At 44.3% G+C, this 20,394-nt stretch overlaps 1 protein-coding gene across 4 annotated transcripts in view; it reads right to left on the bottom strand.

Annotated features, from left to right (window-relative positions):
* Positions 1 to 20,394, bottom strand: part of LOC115098072 (CDK5 regulatory subunit-associated protein 2-like) — a 143,360-nt gene that overhangs the window by 49,076 nt on the left and 73,890 nt on the right. For all 4 annotated transcript variants that reach the window (XM_029614375.1, XM_029614374.1, XM_029614373.1 and 1 more), the window contains 2 exons: positions 16,881 to 17,026; positions 8,039 to 8,183 (listed from right to left, as the gene is read on the bottom strand). In XM_029614375.1, coding sequence (XP_029470235.1) covers positions 8,039 to 8,183; positions 16,881 to 17,026 — 291 coding nt within the window. The remainder of the gene's footprint in view (positions 1 to 8,038; positions 8,184 to 16,880; positions 17,027 to 20,394) is intronic.

Below are 20,394 nucleotides of genomic sequence, written 5' to 3'. Positions count from 1 at the left end.
AACTACTTGGCACAGAAACCAGTGTTTCTTTGTGGTATTGGGACTGGCTCCACTGCACTTGCCGCAAGGAGGACTGACAGTTCTTGTTGGAGTTGGAACTGTTCAGTATTCAAAAAGTGATTCTTTGTATGATCGTTTGAGGTAATGTGTTGAAATTTAAATAATATCTTTGATAAATGATTTTTCATATCCAACAGTCTATTGTTATTAAAGACAATACTGGGCTCAAATGCTGAAGCCTTCCTCCCACTGGAAAACTATTCAAATTTAATGAGAATTTTGTTGACATAGTGGTCATAACCTGGGATTAGATTTTGGTTGTGTTTGCTGGATAGGTTTGGGCTGTGCTCTTTCCCCAGCACCAGGCCTGCTTTGCTGTTGATGTTGCTGCTGTTGAACGCAAGGCCACTAGAAAGGAAAGTTTTGGTATCATCTTCATGAAGCCTCCTGTAATGTTGAGATCAACCTTATCTATTTGTAAATGGCTGCTAGGCTTTAGCTACTGATAGGACAAAGAGCGTGGAGAAGAGATTTTTAATGAGATCTTCTGTTTCTTTCACCTTATCACCAAAGAGATTATTTCTTGTGCATGGTAGCATCAGCCAGCTTTACGTGAATGTCTTTCGAAGGCCTGATGCTCGAAATCATTCTTACCTTCCAGCTCCTATGATTACTTCAGAAGTCCTAGAGGAAGTGCTATAACAACTGTAAGCTAATCAAATTAGATGGTTTCCATATTCTTCTGCATTTTATAATATTGGAGTAAAATAATCCATGGCATCTGTAGGAAGTTGATGAGTCACATCTTGCAGCTGCTTTAAAGAATTATATATACATTGTTCCACGTACAGCTAAAGGACAGCTATTCGGGATGCGGACTTGAAAATCCTTTTTGCCATGTTGTGCAGTAATTTAGCTACCTTTTCTAGGTGTACAGGCATGAGACTTGGTAACCTTTTGCCTTCTTCAAAGCTGATTTCACCACCAGTGACTCATGTAGGAGTTGAACTTTTTGATGACCAGTACAAAGCTGCACCTTGTACTTCAAGTCCAACTTCCTTACTACAAGCAGGGCCTATTAGTCTCCCATGATTTTGTGGCTGCGGAAAAGGCCGCAAAATCTGGGACTTCATGCAAAATTCCTCAGTCCCAACAGAATTGCTGAGAGATATCGGGGCAGTGGCAGGAGCATCTGGGACAGCATATCAATCCTGCCTTCTCTCTCTGGCTCTCCATATCCCGCTTTCACTCAATTTCAGTTTGTTAGTGGAGGAATAATACAGCAGCAAGACAGCATGCTGCCAGGCCCCCAGCATTGCGCTTTGAATTGAACACCTACATTCAAAGTGTGACACTGTAGGCCTAGCAGCAGAATATGACAGCAATTATGTCAAATTTTAAGGAAAAATAAGGGTTTTATTTTAAGTAATTGACAATTTTGGAGTCCACAAGAAAACAGTACAACAATGCTCCTGTGCAACAACATAGTGTACATATTATACACAGAATAAAATATAATTGAATAAAACCGAACAAAACATCCAACTGTCTTTAAAGAGAATATATTAACCATTGCTAATACTGTTTCCTGTAAGATTATTTCCTCCCACTCCCTATTCCCCCCACCCCTTCCTCTCCCCTCTCCCTAAGTATCATCATTACTTGTATTATTATGCAATGAGGTATACTGTATCCCCAAACAGCACAATAACATTATTCTTAAGTCTCCTGACTGTAATTATCAGTCCAAGCTAGCCCTGTTATGTCTATAGTACTTTTCCATATTTCATAAAACTTCCAGGTTGTCTCAAATCTCTTTACATTGTCTCTCTTTAGTGCCGTTATCTTGTTCGGGTAATATATTCTCTCCAACTTTTGGAGCACCTGCTCCTTCTGAGGTGCCCTTTTCTTTCTCCAGTTGTGGGCAATTTCACATCTCACCGCTACTGTATTCTGTTGAAGAAGTGCCAACTGGGTAGAATCTTGCCACATATCAGAAAAGTTGAATAATTTAAAGGACTAATTCCAGAATTATATTCCAGTAAGCTTTCACCACTGGACATTCCCACCAAATTTGCAGAAATGATCCTTGTACCCCACACATTCACTCCAACATTTATCCTCCACGTCCTGAGTATAAACTGTGTAAACATTCAGGCATCATGTACCACCGATATAATACCTTGTAACTATTTTCCATTAAAAGAGAAGATATGGAAGTCTTCCCTGTTTACATAAAGCACTGGACCACACATATCACAGATTAAAGATACATTCATCTTTACTCCCCAGATTTTACATTTGATTTAGTATATATTCAATTCTTTCCATGGGCACATTTTCGAATCTTGAATATGTTTGTAACTTCTTTTATTGACAATCAATTCTGCCACTATGATTTTTGAAAGTTTCTACAATGAACATCAAATACAAAATAGGAGCATATGACTTTCATTTAATCAAATCTTGTATAATGAATTAAAGGAAAATTGGTTCTTACCTGCTAATTTTCGTTCCTATAGTACCATGGATCAGTCCAGATTCCTGGGTTTTGCCTCCCCTCCAGCAGATGGAGACAGAGAAGTTTTAACGGACTCCGGTCCTCTACCCGAGGTGCTTCCTAGAGTCTGTCAGTATTACACTGTACCCAAGCAGAAAGATTAAAGCATAAATTCCACATAAACACCCTCCCCTCGAAGAGCAAAGGGAATGAAAAACTTGCAACTCAATGAATGAAACCATGCCCATACTCTTTCCCTGAAAAGGGGGTATTCGGTAAACTTGCAGAAATATGACTAACTACCTGCCGAGCGGACTCTCTGTTTTCCCATGGGCGGGACTCTGAACTGATCCGTGGTACTACAGGAACAAAAATTAGCAGGTAAGAACCAATTTTCCTTTCCCTGTATGTACCCGGATCAGTCGAGACTCCTGGGATGTACCAGAGCTTCCCTAACCAGGGTGGGACTGAGATAGTCCCACTCAGAGTACACTGGCCCTGAAGGAACCGGGCTCAGGGGCCTGGACATCTAGACGATAATGCCTGGCAAAAGTGTGTGTAGATTTCCAGGGAGCTGCCCTACAAATTTCCTGTGGCAACACCTTTTGACATTCCGCCCATGAGGCCACGTGCGATCGAGTAGAATGAGCTTTAAGACCAACCGGTATCGGACGGCCCTGAACAAGGTAAGCCGAAACAATAGCTTCTTTTAGCCAGCATGCGATAGTGGTCCTTGAAGCTTTATGATCCCTCCTGGGTCCACTCCACAGAACGAACAGATGGTCCGAAAGTTGGAAACTGTTCGTGACCTCCAAGTAACGCCACAACACCCTCTTTACGTCCAACTTCCTTAAATCCCTAGACTCTGGAGTAGAAGAATCCAGACCCGCGAAAGAATGGAGCTCTACTGACTGATTCAAATGAAAAGAGGACACCACTTTCGGGAGAAAGGAGGCAACTGTTCTTAAGGAGACACCTGCTTCAGAAATCCGTAAGAAGCTCGGAAACACGCCTTGCTGAGGAAATAGCCACAAGAAAAACGACCTTCAATGTCAGATCCTTCAGGGTCGCTCGTTTCAATGGCTCAAAAGGAGCATTACAAAGGGTGCGGAGAACCAGATTGAGCTTCCACGAAGGACAGGGGTTCCGGGCAGGAGGACGCAAATGTTTAGCCCCTCTCAGAAAACGAGCCACATCCGGAGGAGATGCTGGCGCAACCCCCTGCACCTTTCCACGAAAATAACCAAGGGCCGCCACCTGAACTCGTAGGGAATTAAATGCCAGCCCCTTGGCTAATCCAGCCTGTAAAAAATCCAGAACATCCGGAATTAAGCCCTGGACGACTGCACTTTGTGGTCCAGACACCAGGATTCAAACACTCCCCAAACTCTAACGTACGCCATGGAGGTAGAAGTTTTACGGGAATGTAAAAGCGTGGCAATAACTGCATTCGAATAACCCTTACTCCTTAATCGCTGCCTTTCAAAAGCCATGCCACTAGACAAAAGCAATCTACCTCTCCGAAACAAACGGAACCTTGTTGCAGGAGATTCGGAGATGGCCAAAATCTCAGCGGACCATCCACTGCTAGATTCAGAAGGTCGGCAAACCACGGACACCTCGGCCACTCCGGAGCCAAGAGTATCACCTTGCCCGGATGAGCTTTGATGCGGCGCAGAACTTTTCCGACCAACGGCCACGGTGGAAAGACGTACAACAGAACGTCCTTTGGCTAGGGAAGGACTAGAGCATCTGCCCCCTCTGCTCCTGGTTCCTGTCGCAGACTGAAAAATCGAGGAGCCTTGGCATTGCGGCATGTCACCATGAGATCCATGGAGGGCATGGTCCAGGGTGTGCACAGTAGACGAAAGACCTCTTCGGAGAGTTCCCACTCCCCCGGGTCCAACTGGTGGCTGCTGAGAAAATCGGCTTGCACATTATCCACCCCGGCAGTGTGAGAGGCCGCAATCTTGTAGAGGTGTTGCTCCGCCCAGTTGATTAAAAGCTGAGCTTCTGCCGCCACCGGACTCCTCCTGGTTCCCCCCTTAACGATTGATGTAAGCCACCGTCGCTGCACTGTCGGAGAGTACCCTCACTGATCGTCCCTCTACTAAAGGAAGGAGGGCCTGCAGCGTCAACCGAACCGCTTTGGTTTCCAACCGATTGATCGACCAGGAGGATTCTGTTCTTGTCCATTGGCCTTGCACTGCTGTTCCTTGACAAACCGCTCTCCACCTGGAGAGGCTGGCATTGGTGGTTACCACTATCCAGGAGGGAATTTCCAAATCCACCCCTCACCGTAAATTGTCTGGACACAGCCACCAAAGAAGACTGGACCGTGCCGAATCCGTCAGTGGGAGGAGAAGGTGAAACTGTTCGGAGAGTGGATTCCACTGGGAGAACAAGGCTGACTGAATAGGACTCATATGCGCAAAGGCCTAAGGCACCAGTTCGAGAATGGAAGCCATTGAACCAAGGACCTGCAAATAATCCCAGACCCTGGGACGAGGCATGGATCGCAAGGACTCCACCTGAGTGAGAAGCTTGGACTATCTTTCCTCTGTAAGAAAAATCTTTTCCAAGATCGTGTCGAAACGAGCACCCAAAAGCTCCAAGGGCTGGGAGGGAATCAGGTGTTCTGACTTCGCTCGAATCAGCCAATCGTCCAGGTAGGGGTGTACCAGAATCCTCTCCTTTCGCAGGGCCGCTGCCACAACCATCATCACCTTGGTGAAGACTCTGGGCGTCATTGCCAGACCGAACAGTAGAGCGCAAAATTGAAAATGAGGCCCCAGGATCGCAAATCACAAATATTTCTGATGATCCAGGCATATAGGAATGTGCAAGTAAGCTTGTCAGATCCAGAGATGCTAGAAATTCCCCTTTGTGTACAGATGCTATCACCGAGCAAAGAGTTTCCATCCGAAAACTAGGCACTTTTAGAGTCCGATTGACTCTCTTTACCTCTAGGATGGGACGGAAAGTGCCCTCCTTCTTGGGCACCACGAAGTAGATGGAGCAGCGCCCTCGCCTGAGCTCTCTTGCGGGTACCGAAACTATGGCGCCTAAGTCCTGTAACTACCGCAGAGTGTCTTGTACCACCCGGTGTTTTTGGTGGTACCCGCATGGGGAAACCATGTACCGCTCGTGGATCGGCCGAGCAAAATCTAATGCATAACCATGTTCTACCATACTGAGGACCCACTGATCTGAGGTTAAGTTGGTCCACTCTTCTAGAAAAAGGGATAACCTCCCCTCTATTCTTGGGACGGAAGAGTGGACCAGCCTCGCCTCATTGCGCCAACTTGGGACCCCCAAGAGATTGTGGGGTTCCATCTCTGGCAGGCCAGCACCCTCGAAAGGACTGATTCCAAGAAGATTGGCAGCTGGTACCCTGTCGAAAGGATGAACCGGCGGACCGTGAAGAGCGAAACCGGCGATTTCCCCGAAATCTTGCCCGTTGAGGAAAGGATCCTCTTGTCCTGGGTCTATCCTCCGGCAACCTATGGACTTTATTCTCCCCCAGAGATTTTATCATGTCCTCCAATTGTTGCCCGAAAAGCAGCTTACCCTTGAAGGGTAAGGAACCCAGTTGAGCCTTAGACGAAACATCCGCAGCCCAGTGTCTAAGCCAGAGGAACCTGCGGGCGGACACAGCCGAGACCATAGTCCTGCCAGAAGTCTGTAATAGATCATAAAGCATGTCAGCACTGTAAGCTACCGCCGCCTCACTCGCAGAAATGGATGCTGCTGCTTGCAAATCCTGCACCCAGCGGAGACTGACTCGTAGGGTGAAACTGCTGCACATAGCGGCCCGGACCCCTAGGACGGAAACCTCAAAAATCTTTTTAAGTTGCAACTCCAATTTGCGATTCTGCAAATCCTTCAGGGCAGTGGCTCCTGTTACCGGGATGCCAAGACCGCGGCGTCCACCTTAGGGACCTTAAGGAGGTCCAGCACTTCCTCCGGAAGCGGGTATAACTTGTCCATAGCCCGACTTACCTTTAAACCAAGGTCCGGAGTATCCGTAACCGACATATGAAACGGAAAGGATTGAGCTGGACCCCTGAGCCCCACCATCACCGGATCTATAGCCCCCAAACCGGGAGTCCTCCGGAGGAACCTCAATGCCCAGCTGCTCCAGAATGGCCAGGATAAGTGGACCTCGTTCATCCCTTCTGAACAGGCGGAGCACTTTGGGATCATCGCCCTCCACTAGAGGCGCGCCCACTGGCTTGGCCGGCTGGACTTGTAATCCTGATCCGCATCACCAGGGGCTTGCGGAGGAGACTCCCCTTCATCCGCATCGTCCATATCTGAACTGTCCACCGGACCGGAAAGGGACTGGAGAGGGCATTTGGCCTTGGGGGCTTCTATGCCACTGTGTGACTTGGTACACTTGTGGAGTGATGAGGCTCCTGTCCCAGCCCCCAGTGATGCTGGAACCTCACGGGGTACCTTAGTACCCTGGCTCTTTGCTGCTTTCCATGCTTTGAAGGCTTTATGGAGCAAACAAAATCGGAGGAGAACGAGGAAGAAGACTCAGTCTTTCCCCTGTTCCTCCCTCTGAGGAAGAGATCTGAGCTGCCTGCAAGTTGCCCCCCCTCCCTCCAGGGGCAGCAGGAAGTGGTGAAAGAGGTGGCGGGGAGCTCCCCCCTCCCCCAGGGCAGCCTTCTCCTGTTCCCTGAATGTTCGCAGTAAGACTTCAGTACCTGCACTGAGGAGAAAAGGGTCCTGAGGCTGCCGCAGCAATTCTGCCCTCCCAGGGCTCCTGCATGCTCTAGAGCTGCTGCGATGCTATTTCGCCGGAATCGGCTTCCCCAAAGAGCCTTCCCCTCCCGACAAGCACCCGGTACAAACTCCGGCCTGCAGGCCGCACCATGCGGCATGATCCCTGAGCTAAATTAGGATCAAGGCCCGAAAAAAGAACCAGCACGACCAAGACAAACCCCAGGGAGCTCGTAGGAACTGAAAAGGATGGTGAAAATGGCATCGAAAGGAAGGAGGGCTGAAAGAGACCGTTAGGCCGGCTCACCTCAGCGTTGTTTTTTTCAGGTGTGCAGATCTTCAGAGGGTGATTGAACCAGGCTCCCCAGTATCACCCTCAGCTGCAGGCAGTTACAGGGCTCCCAACCCTCTGCTCCAGAGCCTCTGCTAACAGGGGGGATGGTCCCACCAGGACCTAGCAACCCCCTGGGAGGCTTAAAGAGATATCTTCTCTCTTTGTGTTTTTTTATTTTGTTTTTTTATTACTAAATCCTTGTCTTTTTAAGATTCCCGAAGGAATGAATACCAACAAACTAAAAACCTAAAAACCTAACACCAAACCCAGACTAAAGATTTTGTACCTCCACCATCTGCTGGAGACATAGAAATACTGACAGACTCTAGGTGGCACCTCAGGTGTATAGGACGGAGTCCATTAAAACTTCTCTGTCTCCATCTGCTGGAGAGGAGGCAAAACCCAGGAGTCTGGACTGATCCGGATACGTACAGGGAAACCAGGATTCAACTATATATTGTACAAATTTATCTTACCCATGTCCCCTGAAGAATATCAGATTTTCCAGTTTGGCTCTTTGCACAACTTCCATCACAAAGTTTATTTTGGGCCTTTTCTTCTTCCAGTTGTTTAATCAAAGATTCTTTGCTTCCCAGTGCAATATTCAGTTGCTCTATAATTCTAAAAGAAAAACAAGATTATAAATTACAAAGTAATTGTGTGTTTGATCAGAGATTATCAGACCAAGATCATAAAAATACAAAAAAAAAAAACTATGAAATCCCCAGAGTTGGACATTCTGAAGACAACTTTACAACCCATTTCTGTTAGTTAAATTAATGGTTCAGTGTCAATGCTGCACACTGCCATGCGAAGTGTAACGTCCACAGGAATGGTGGACCCTTGCTACTGCAGTGTGGTTGGTACAGCCTAGTGAACAAGCCCACTAGGTCCATACCAGCAGCTGGTAGAGGAGCCTTGTAGTGGGACCAGCTGGAGCTTCATCAATACCAGCTGCCTTCCCCACAGGTTTAGCCCTTGGATTCTGACAGCCAGCGGGTCCTTAGGTGAGTCCTAGGGCAATTCAGAAACGAGAATCCAAGGCCAAGCAAGAGTCAGGGCAGGCAGCTGACAGCAGAGTAGAATAACGATCCAGAAGTTGGAGCAGGCAGCAGCAAACAGAGAAAAGTTGGATTCAAAGCAGAGGGTCAGGTCCAGGCAGTAATCACAGGTCAGGGTCCAAGCCATGAGGAACAGAACAGACCAAGGAACAACAAGACAAGGCAACAGTCAAGGCAAGGAGACAGTGCAGGAAGCAATACGCATTGGAACACAAGGCACATCAGGAGACCTGTTGCTAAGACGCTGGCTGGTTGCAAAGGATTTCCTTATATACTCATGAAGGATGTGATGTCATCAACAAGTGCCACAGGAAGTCCCGGCTAGGGGACTTATAAAACAAGTCCAGAGTTACAAAGCGTTTTATTCCAGGTCCTTGGAACAGCAGGCTGCCAGAGTTACTTCGGATCTGAGATGAGGGGCATAACACAAAGGACCTGGGTTTGATTCCCAGGACAAGTCTTCTGTTTCCTGGGTCAGCAAGGAATGTTGCCGTGGTAGCATTCACAGCCCATTGGCGGGGAAGGGAAAAGGAGAGAATCCCAGTAATTGCACAATAGTGATACCCAGTGACCGTATTTAGGGCGCAGACCTGCGCCACGCGGCCGCCATCACCTGCCTTCCACCGCTGGACCCGACAGACGGACCGCAGAGCCGGAAGACACCCTTGAGACCCATCCCAAGGCCCACCTCCATCGACGACGTCAGCTACAGAGCCTGGTAAGGACTTTAAATCCCTGCCCTGACCTCCGGCGCCGCGCACTGCACGCCAAAGGAGCGCGACTAAGGGGCAGGCCCCTTAGTGCGCCCCTTCGTGCTCCTCCTTCGAGCAAGTCCAGTCATTCCTTTCTGCCGCCGCAACCACCAACTCCAATAAGCTCACAAGGAAACATCCTGACGAAGCAAACTAACACCAGCACCCTCGCAGACACACACCGGATAAGACTCCCCCCTCCAGGACCAACATGCGGACCCGGACTGCAAAGAATCGGCCCTGTCTCCTCCAACATACAGACCCTACTGTAAGGCTCGCACAATCGGTGCACACCCGCTGGGGTAAGAACCAGAGCCAGCTACGAACACATCAGGCCATACTCACTTTCTCCTAGAACGATTCCCCTCCCCACACCTCTCCTTTTGTAGCTCTTTCACTCCACTGAAGGCGCTAGCTCCAGTCTCCCTCCAGTCTCTCTATCCCTCATCTCCTTCAGCCCTCCCCTTGACCACCACCATGATCTCCCACCCAATCCCGATCATCAACAGCAGGCACCACAACCTCAGGAAACCCCTAGACATCCCACACTCCCCACGCCAACGAAACCTACTCCCCATTATGCTCTCCCCTATCACCCAACTTCTGAGCCTTGCAACCTTCACCCTGCTTCTCTGCAACACGCAATCTATCTAAAAAAAATTCCCATTATCAACGACATCCTTCTCGACTCCAATCCCGACATACTCGCCCTCACCGAAACCTGGCTTAAGGACACAGACACTGTCCTTCTGAACCAACTTCCCACACACTCCTATGACATATTCTCAATATCTCGGCCAAAAAGAAGAGGAGGTGGCCTCCTCTTAGCATAAAAAAAGACTTTAAATTCACTTTGATCCCTACCAACACTGTACCAAAAATAGAAGCTGCCCTACTCAAGTCCTCCCTTACACAAATCTGTCTCATGTACTCTCCCCCCTGGCATCCTTGACAACAATCCCTCACCACTCATTGAATTTCTTATGCAAAACATTGATCTCGATAGTCCCGCCATCATACTTGGAGACTTCAACCTCCATGTGGGGCGCTCCCACCTGCACACCCTCCTGCAAAGCTTTCCTCTCCTCCCTCAACGCCATGGGCTTCACCCAAACCGTCAACACTCCCACCCATAGAGCAGGCCACACCCTTGATTTAATCTTCATCAATTCCCACATTCAAGTCAGTACTGCCCCTTCCTGCACCCATGTACCCTGGTCTGACCACACACTCATCTCAACCCCCTTTCTAATGAAATACAATCTTCCCAATTCCCCCCCCCCCCCCAACAAGACTATTCACTTCAGGAAGCCATACAGCCGAGACGACCTTATCGCAGCCCTCTCCCACAGCTTAAATAAACTTGACTGCACCGACACTGGGACAGCCCTCTCTTCCTGGAATGGGATTACTTCTAGTGTTGCTAACTCCTTATGCCCTCTCATCACAAAAACCCTTAACACTTCAAAAAACTCAAAAAAAAACTCTGGTATTCTTCTGATCTCAAGACCCTTAAAAATGCCCTAAGACACCTTGAAAAGAAATGGCGCCAAGACCCTTCTCCTTCCCTACTGGCCAACTATAAAACTGTCCTACATAAATACCAGGTTGCCATCCTCAAATCCAAAAAAGATTTCTATGCAAAAAGAATACACGACCTATAATTTAATGCCAAGGCCCTTTTCTCCTACGTTGTTGATCTCACAAAGCCGCCTGTGACATGTCCTACCGAATCAGACACGCAAACTAAATGTGAAAAACTTGCACTCCACTTCAATGAAAATATCTTGAAATTCTCACAGCGATTTCCCCCTTCAGCCCTCCCCACCTCTCCAGCTACCACCTCACTTACCCCATTAAACACCTTCGAACTTACCTCATCATTAGAAATAGAAAACATACTGAAAAAAATGAGACCAGCCCGACACCCCTCTGACATGTTGCCCACCAAAGCCCTGTTATCTATTCCGAGCACTATAGCTAAATCCATTGCCAACATCATTAACTCTTCACTCTCCTCCAGAGTTATTCCTGATCCTCTCAAACAAGCCACCGTCAAACCCCTACTTAAAAAGCCCGGCCTCAACCCTGACGACCTCTCCAACTACCGGCCCATCTCCAACCTCCCATTTCTATCGAAAGTACTCGAAAAAACTGTCAACACCCAACTCTCTGACCATCTGGAAAAATATAACATCCTTCTCCCCTCCCAATTCGGATTTCGAAAATTCTATAAATCAGAAACCCTCCTACTCTCACTTTCTGATTCCATTATTAAAGGCTTCGACAAAGGTCACTCACACTTTACTAGCACTTCTTGACATCTCAGCAGCATTTGACATAGTGAACCACAACATACTTCTCACTCGCCTCAGTGAAATTGGCATTACTGGCACCCCATTTCTTTGGTTTAAATCCTAACAAACAGACTTTACAAAATAAAAATCGACGACTGTGAATAGAAACCGATCCAACTCTCCAGAGGCGTCCCGCAAGGTTCCTCTCTCTCCTCCACTCTGTTCAATATTTATCTACTTCCTCTCTGCAAACTTCTCTCTGACCTTCACCTCACACACTTCATTTACACGGATGATGTACAAATAACTCATCCTTATCACCGACTCCCTAGCTGCACCTTGAAAAGATGGGAAAAGGCCCTCTCATCCATAAACTGCCCCCTCACCTCTCTCCACCTTGCCCTTAACACTTCTAAAACGGAGCTTCTCATCATATCCCCCCCTCCCTCACCCAGTACACCCCCTCCACAGGCACCTACTTCTCTCTCCAAGCCCGAGATCTAGGTGTTACAATTGATAATCACCTCAACCTACAAAAATTCATTGGCGCCACCATGAAAGAGTGCTTCTTTAAACTCAATACACTAAAAAAACTCAGACCCCTCCTCCACTTGAGCGACCTCCGTACTGTCCTGCAAGCCACGGTCATGTCCAAAATAGACTACTGCAACGCCCTCCTTCTTGGGCTACCTAAAACCTCAATTAAACCCCTACAACTCCTACAAAATGCAGCTGCGAGAATTCTAATTCTCGCAAATGTGACCATATCACCCCTTTACTCAAAGACCTGCACTGGCTCCCCATTCAACAACGCATAACTTACAAGACTCTCACTATAATGCACAAATCTCTCCACAACGAAAGCATGCACTGGATGAAAGATACTTTCCGCTTCCTCGCCCCTACCAGACCTACGAGATCCTCGCACAAAGGTACCCTCCACACCCTCCCCCCGAAACATATTCACCTCAAATCCACAAAAGAACGGGCCTTCTCAATCGCCGGCCCTTATGCCTGGAACACTATGCCACCTGAACTCAGGCTAGAGCAGTGTACACAAATTTAAATCAAAACTAAAAACATGGCTCTTTAAACAAGCCTATCCTTAAATCCCACTCGATTTCCTGCTATTGGATATTATTGGATATTTGGACCTCTGTAGCACATCTTAAAGTTTGGACGCATTTTATGTACATAAGTTTGCTCTCCGAAACGTAGCAGATTTCTGAGGCAAGACTTTCCTTGGGTAGATCCATGCTGGCTGTGTTCCATTAAAATATGTCTTTCTATATGTTCTGTGATTTTGATCTTTAGAATAGTTTCCATTTTTTTTTCCCGGTACTGAAATCAGACTCACTGGTCTATAGTTTTCTGGATCACCCTTAGAGCCCTTTTTAAATATCAGGGTTACATTGCAACCCTCCAGTCTTCAGATACAATGGACGATTTTAATGAAAGGTTATACATTTTTACTAATAATTTTGAAATTTCATTTTTGAGTTCTTTCAAAATCCTAGAGTGTATACCATCCAGTCCAAGTGATTTGCTACTCTTTAGCTTGTCAAATCAGGCTTACTACATCTTTCAGATTCACCGTGATTTGGTTTAGTTCATCTGAATCATCACCCTTAAAAACCATCCCTGGAACAGGTATCTCCCCAACATCCTCAATTAGTAAACACCAAACTAAAGAATTAATTTAGTTTTTCTGCAATGGCCTTATCTTCCCATAGGCCCTTTTAATCTTTCAATCACCTAACGGTCCAAGCGACTCCCTCGCAGATTTCCTGCTTAAGATACATTTTAAAAAGTTTTTATTATGAGTTTTTGCTTCTATGGCCAACTTCATTTCAAACTCTCTCAGCCTATCTTATTAATGTTTTACACTTAACTTGGCAATGCTTATGTTTTTTCTTATTTTCTTAAGATGGACTGGACTGTGCTTCTAAGATGGTATTTTTAAACAATGTCCATGCCTCTTGTACACTTTTAACCTTTGCAGATGCATCTTTCAGCTTTTTTTCTATTTTCCTCTTTTCATTAAAGTTTTCCTTTTGAAAATTTAGTGTTAGAGCTGTAGATTTACATATTGTCCCCCTTCCAATCATTAGTTCAAATTTGATCATGTTATGATCTCTATTGCTAAATGGCCCCACCACTGTTACCTCACAAAATCCTATGTTCCACTAAGAATTAGATCTAAAATAGCTCCTTCTCTCTTTGGTTTCTGAACCAACTGCTCCATGAAGGAGTCATTTATTCCATTAGGAACTGAACGTTTCTAACATATCCTGATATTAAACTTACCCAGTCAATATTGGGGTAACTGAAATCTGACTCAGTAAGGAAAAAATGCATTGGCAAGAGATCTCAGTCAGGCTGTCTTGGCGCAGTTTGCAGGACTACTTTAAGATATTTGCCTTTATTATCTTTGAAGTTTCCCAGAGTTTTCTGATATAACAGCGGTTTTTCCATTTTTTTGGCAACATGAGTTCCTTTGCCCGGTAAAGGTTGGCAGCGAGTCCTGATACCAGCAGTCAGTGCTGATGTAAGAGTGTTGACAAAGGATTTTTTTCTTATGACTAACATTGGTTTGGATATCAACTCTAATCTTTAATACACTATATTTAAAGATGTTCCCTGAAGCAGCCTCGTTTTTGAGGCGAAACTTGGGCCCTAGTCGGGATTTCTTCTTACATGGAGAGTTAAACCTGGAATCTCTTTCTTACATGAAAATTTGGGGATTTTCCCTTATATAAAGATTTACATCTTAGATTGCAAATATTGTCATCCTTTGAAGAATAGTTTACTGTTAGTAAAGTTATTATGTAAAGCAAGTTATTCTTTATATTTACTCTGTTAATTTGTTATACTGTATCATGTCACCATACAGCTCGCCCTTTGACATCCTGTTATATGTAAACCGGTGTGATATTTCAAATCTAATATCGGTTCAGAAAAATAAATAAATAAATATACCAGAAGAAACTTTAAATTGGAAATAGCTTTCTTCTAGTTGTCAATAAGGATTCTCTGTGAATTGTTAGTACAATTGAAAAGTTGTGTGTGTTTAGATTTTGATTTTTGTAATTCCTGTTTTTGTATATGATTATGTGTGGGAGTGTGTGCGAATACTCTGGTATGCATGTTGTATGTGAATATTTTTATTTTTCACTGTGATACTTTGTTATATAAATATAAGCTGATTTGCACTTAAGTGTTTGTACAAATTGATATATAAGTTCTTTAAATAAAGCTTTTAATGGATATCATAAGATTTACTTGAAATTGACTACATACTTATCCTTATTATTTGATGAGGTAATTGAAATCTCCCATTATTTCACTGCCAAATTGGTTAGCTTCCCTGATTCCTCTTAGCATTTCATCATCAGCCTCATCATTTTGGCCAGGTAGATGGTAGTATACTCCTATCACTATACTCTAATACAACACACACAGGATTTCTACCCTTATAGATTCTACTGTGAATTTAGTCTCTTGTACGATCTTTATCCTGTTGGATTCTATACTATTCTATTCTACTCTTGCGGCTAGAAGCACAAAGGAAACCCTTCATGCTTCTTGCAGAGTTACCAAACCCATAACCAACAGCTAGCCAAACCAAAGCCAGGAACCCATAAAAAAGACCTCCTCAGCACATTCCATCTCAAGGAAACAGAAGCCATCAAACCACCTGCAGCTCCAGTGCAGACCAGAAGAGTTCCATGTCCTTTTCTGTGGAGTCCTGTGTCCATCTCGCCAGGATTTAACATGAGAAAATAGGTTCCTCTTCCTCATCTGACTCCCAGTGCAGAAAAGAAGTCCCCTGTCCTTTTCTGTTGAGCCCCTGAGCCGCAATTGACAGGAATTAAAGATGGAGGAGTAGCAGAATCCTCCTCTGCAGATCCCAGTACCATGGGAGTTGCCTCTAAAAATGTCCATAGTTCTCACTCTCATTGCTCCTCCTGAGAAGCAGAAACTACAAGCTAGCACTGCTTCTTTCCCTTCAGAAGAAACGTGGCATGGGCCTCCCCCAAAGAACTTCGCCGCCATCACGGAGGCCAGAAACGATAATAATGCTTTGTGGTCCTTCCGTGCTGCCCTAGCCTCAGCGCAGGAAAGAAATAAAATCAGCTGGCTTTATTCTCTCTCGTCCTCCGTGCGGCCAAAACAGATCAAAGGCAAGGCCCCCCACACCGCAGGGAATAAGCCAAAAATACTCCCTCATGCAACACAGCATCCGCAGCTTCCAGTCGCTCAGTGCACTGCCTCGCAGACTTTTTTTTTTTTTTTTTTTAAAGAGAGAGCGCCCAAAATTTAAATTGCTCTAAAAGGGCAAGAAAATAAAATTACGGCTTTGCTTAAAAGAAGTCTTTCTGAGGCAGAACTGGGCTTCTATGGAGACAAGAAGAATGACACGGTGTGAGAGAGCCATCCCCATATTCCCCTAAGGCTGCTGTACAGAAACCTCAGCAGGCTTCCTCCCTTCCCTCCCTTTCTGGTCACCATGCTGCTCTGAAAAGTCCCGCATCGGTGGGCAGGACCGCCACAGACCTCCCTTCCCTTCAGAACAAAGAGGCTCTAACTCTCATTCCACCATCATTTCAGTTACTGCAGCTTTTCTTCTTTTTACTTGAAGGGACCAGATCCCCCCCCCCCCAAAACAAAAACTCCTAAAGAAGAACTAAATACTTCACTCAATGGAGTCTTCAGAGAAGAAGCTACGGCATGAGGGAGCCAGCAACCCTGGCCATCAAAAACCCTCCTCTAGGCTGGGGTCTGCGACACAAAAGGGCCACCGGACCCTCTCCTCAACCTGACTCTACTGGGGAATGGCCCCATTAACAGGAAGTAGCACCCCGGGAGTAATTTCTCCAGACAAATATCAGACTGCATTTTTGCACCTCTCCTATAAGCTGGAAACAGAGAATACTGAGTTACTGCAGGTAGCATATTCTGTAATGTACTGTTACAGTAAAAGCTTTTCATCTCTGTCTCTATCTGTTGGTAGAGGAGAAAACCCCATATATTCTGGACTGATCTGGGGGATGAAACGGAATTCAAATTTAACACAATAAAACATCTCAGCAATGAAAAAAAATCATTTAAAACATTTCTGGATAGATCATACTTACTCTGGCCTTTACATTGCTTATATATTATTGAACGATCATAATTTTAAAACAGTTTTTAATGAACACTGACCTGTCTTTTTCTTCAAGAGTTGGACTCGCTTCAAGGTCTTTCTGATGCATTTCTGGGATTTCTGTATGTCCTGTATCTACTGCCTGGTCTCTCTCCTCCAGTAGTGTACTAAGTGTTTTCACTTTTGCTTGAGAAACTTTAAGATCCTGAAATCAAAAGAAACCTGCCTTATAATTACCTCTCAAAGCCATCACAAATCCTTGAAAAGTATATTTTACATACTTGACTCAAATATTATGCTATCAGATATAGAAAAAGACCACCAATCAAGGAAAAAATCGTGAGTGCCAAAGGGTATATCTTTATTTTTTTTAATTTTCTTTTTCAATTTTCTAATGTGTGTCAGTACCTGTCAAAACGTTTTTGCAAGATGATCTGCATATCCAAGCTGAGCTAAGTATTGATTTTTAAGTACAGGTGTTATAGATGTGTTTATGTGAGCTAAATTATATGGCAGAGGTATGACTTCATGTAATAATGCTACACAGTTTTCTGTGAAGGTAAGTCATGCTAGCTAACATAGCTGAGCAATAGGATAGTACCATATCTGGGTTTTACAGCCCTGGGAATAAACAGTTATTTAAGGCAATAGGCTGGGCTTTTCCCATTCACCCATTTCCAGATATGATGGTATCAACTTTCGCTGTGGTACCTAAGTAAACCGGTCTGTGTGACAGGGGTCTCCATGAATGACAATACACCTGATATGCCTGTTGGATCCAGTGTACTTCCTGCAACAGCATAATTGAATCTGTCAAAGGCTGCAGGCCTAATGCTCTGATAGAAGTATCAGACAATGAGGCTACATTCACTGTTGGTTTTCACTTACAAGGAAAGTTCTATTTCTGAAAATATCTTTGCAATGGGCTGCTTAGTGTCACATGCACATGTGAAACATTTAGCTCATTTGTACAATGGGTGATGGCCCAGGTCAAAGGGAACTACAACCTTTTACACTATTTGGATACATTTCTGTTTGTTGGTCCAGAGGCCCTGTAGGCCTTCACTAACCTCTTGGCCAGCATCCTACAAACTCTTGATTGTCATATATGTTTGCCTTGACTCGATTGTAAACTACATGGAACAGGGACTGTTTTACATGTATCTGTACAGCACTGCATGTGTCTAGTATGTTAAAAATGATAAACAGTATATATGGCTAAACTTTGAACATTATAACGAGAATCATAAAACCAATCCCATGTACTTTTGTAAAGTTATGATGAGGGGTGAAAATATTTTATATGTCATTAGGAAAAATAAGAGACTAAATAAAACTATTCTGAAACCTGAAAATGATCTGAGGAAAGCAAAGAGAAAATTGGTACAGGTTCCATGTATAATTCTTACCTCCATCAGAACGCACAGAACATTACTACATACTGATTATAAATTGTTTCATTTTAGGAATAGAGAAGATACATTAATGGCAAATTTAGTCAGGGTTTGGCGAAGAATTACACTGAAATATCAAAAGATGAAAAAGGAAACAATATTATTCCAGTAAGGATATAGGATAGATTCTTTGGAATTTTTATGAAAAACTTTACAATGCTGATGATAAACTACAGGGTCAACAGGAAAAGTTTCTTTCACAATTTGAGACTACTTAAGGTAATAGATATGCATCTAAGCGAGTTAAATAAACCTGTTCTAGCATAAGAAATTATAAATTGTATCAGGGTTGGTAAAAACCATAAACTCCTGCACCCGATGGATTTAATGTGGAATATTACAAAATCTTGTTAGAACACATAGTTCTCCCTCTGGGGGCTTTTTATACATGGGCATTGGAAAAAGGTTTTTTCCCCAGAACAGATGTTAAAAGCCTTTATTATGGTTTTCCTAAACCCGGTAGATATTGGGAACTTCCATCGTCTTACAGACCAAATTCATTATTAAACTTTGCTAAAATTCAGTGCTATCAGATCTTATTTCATTGAACCAAGTTGGCTTTTTAAAAGGAAGACAGGCTGGTATAAATATAGTTAGATTCATAACAGCTGTGGGACATTGCCAACATTTCTCTCTCATCTATGCTTGTCCATTTTGATGCAGAAAAGAATTTCGACCAGGTGTCCTGGGACCACTTGATTTTTTATTTTGGGATGAAATGGTTTGAACGGTGAAATTATAAAATATACTTCGTTGTTGTATAGTGCTCCAAGGTCTACTATTTGTCTTATCTTTAGATCCATTCTTAAGAAAACTGGACAATAATTCTGTTATTAGAGGTTGCAGAGCTGGGTTATTTGAATTTAAAACTGCATTGCCAACAACATTCTGGTCTTACTTACACAGCCAGAAGCCTCTTTGAAGGTAGTGATGCAGACCTTCAGAGAATATGGTAGATTTTCTGGTTTAAAATATTAAATAGACAAATTTGAGGCCCTGGATGTTTGGGGAATTCTGGCAAACTCTTGGGTACATGATTTCCCTCTCAAGTGGGTTAATGGATAACTAAAGTATCTGGGAGTTTTTATAGCAAAGGATATAATGAAAATGAAGAAAAGAGTGCAAGGGAGTAACGTGCTGGTGTGGCGGTTACTACCCTTAACCAATAAGCCTTCATACTGTTGATGCAGTTCCATCATTGCTCTCTGCTTTAATGGCAGGGGAGAAAGAGGAAAAGGGGAATTAGATTCAGACAGCAACTCACAAGGACGTTGACTTTTACAGTCTGGAAAAACAAATAAGTATAGGGGTAATTTGCTGATGCGAATAAGCCTGATACTTTTCATGCAAGTTTAACATTTGCTCTGTACTTCAACAGCAAGAGGTAACGGGGAATTCAACTCAGACAGCAACCAACAAGGGCCCTGACTTTTACGATCTGGGAAACTGATAAGAATGGAGGTCACCTGTACAGCACAGCAGATACCACCATAAGCTTGCTGGGCAGACTGGTTGGACCGTTTGGTCCTTGTCTGCCATCATTTCTATGTTTCTATAACCAAAATTCAAGAATGTTATTTAAAGCAGAGTTGCTTACCTGAAACAAGTGTTCTTCAAGGACAGCAGGATGTCAGTCCTCACACATGGGTGACATCATCAGATGGAGCCCAGCACAGAAAACTTACATCAAAGTTTCTAGAACTTTGACTGAGCCTCAGTGAGCATGCTCACACAAATATACCATGTGTCCATGCAGGGTCCTCTCAGACTTATATCATAAAAATGAGAGTAAAAAAAATGAGAAAAAACCCAAGTAGTAGAAACCCAACTACACAGAGTGGCAGGTGGGTTTTGAGAGGAGTGACATCCTGCTCCCCAAAACAAAAGGGGACCAACAGACACCTTTTTACAACCTTTCATTTCTAAAGCAGCCTCTTATCTAAAAGACACAAAACATATGTTAACTATTCTGCAATCTATCCATTGTAGAAAAGATTCAATTCTGGTCACTTTAGATATTCAGGCTCTATATACGAACATACCTCAATCTACAGCTCTCGAGATCGTGTTGGACATGCTAGAACTAAGACCCAGACCACATCGTGTACCCACCGAATTC

This window comes from Rhinatrema bivittatum, chromosome 8, assembly GCF_901001135.1.
Source record: "Rhinatrema bivittatum chromosome 8, aRhiBiv1.1, whole genome shotgun sequence".
Lineage (NCBI taxonomy): Eukaryota > Metazoa > Chordata > Amphibia > Gymnophiona > Rhinatrematidae > Rhinatrema > Rhinatrema bivittatum.
This window is presented reverse-complemented; position numbering and strand designations above follow the sequence as displayed.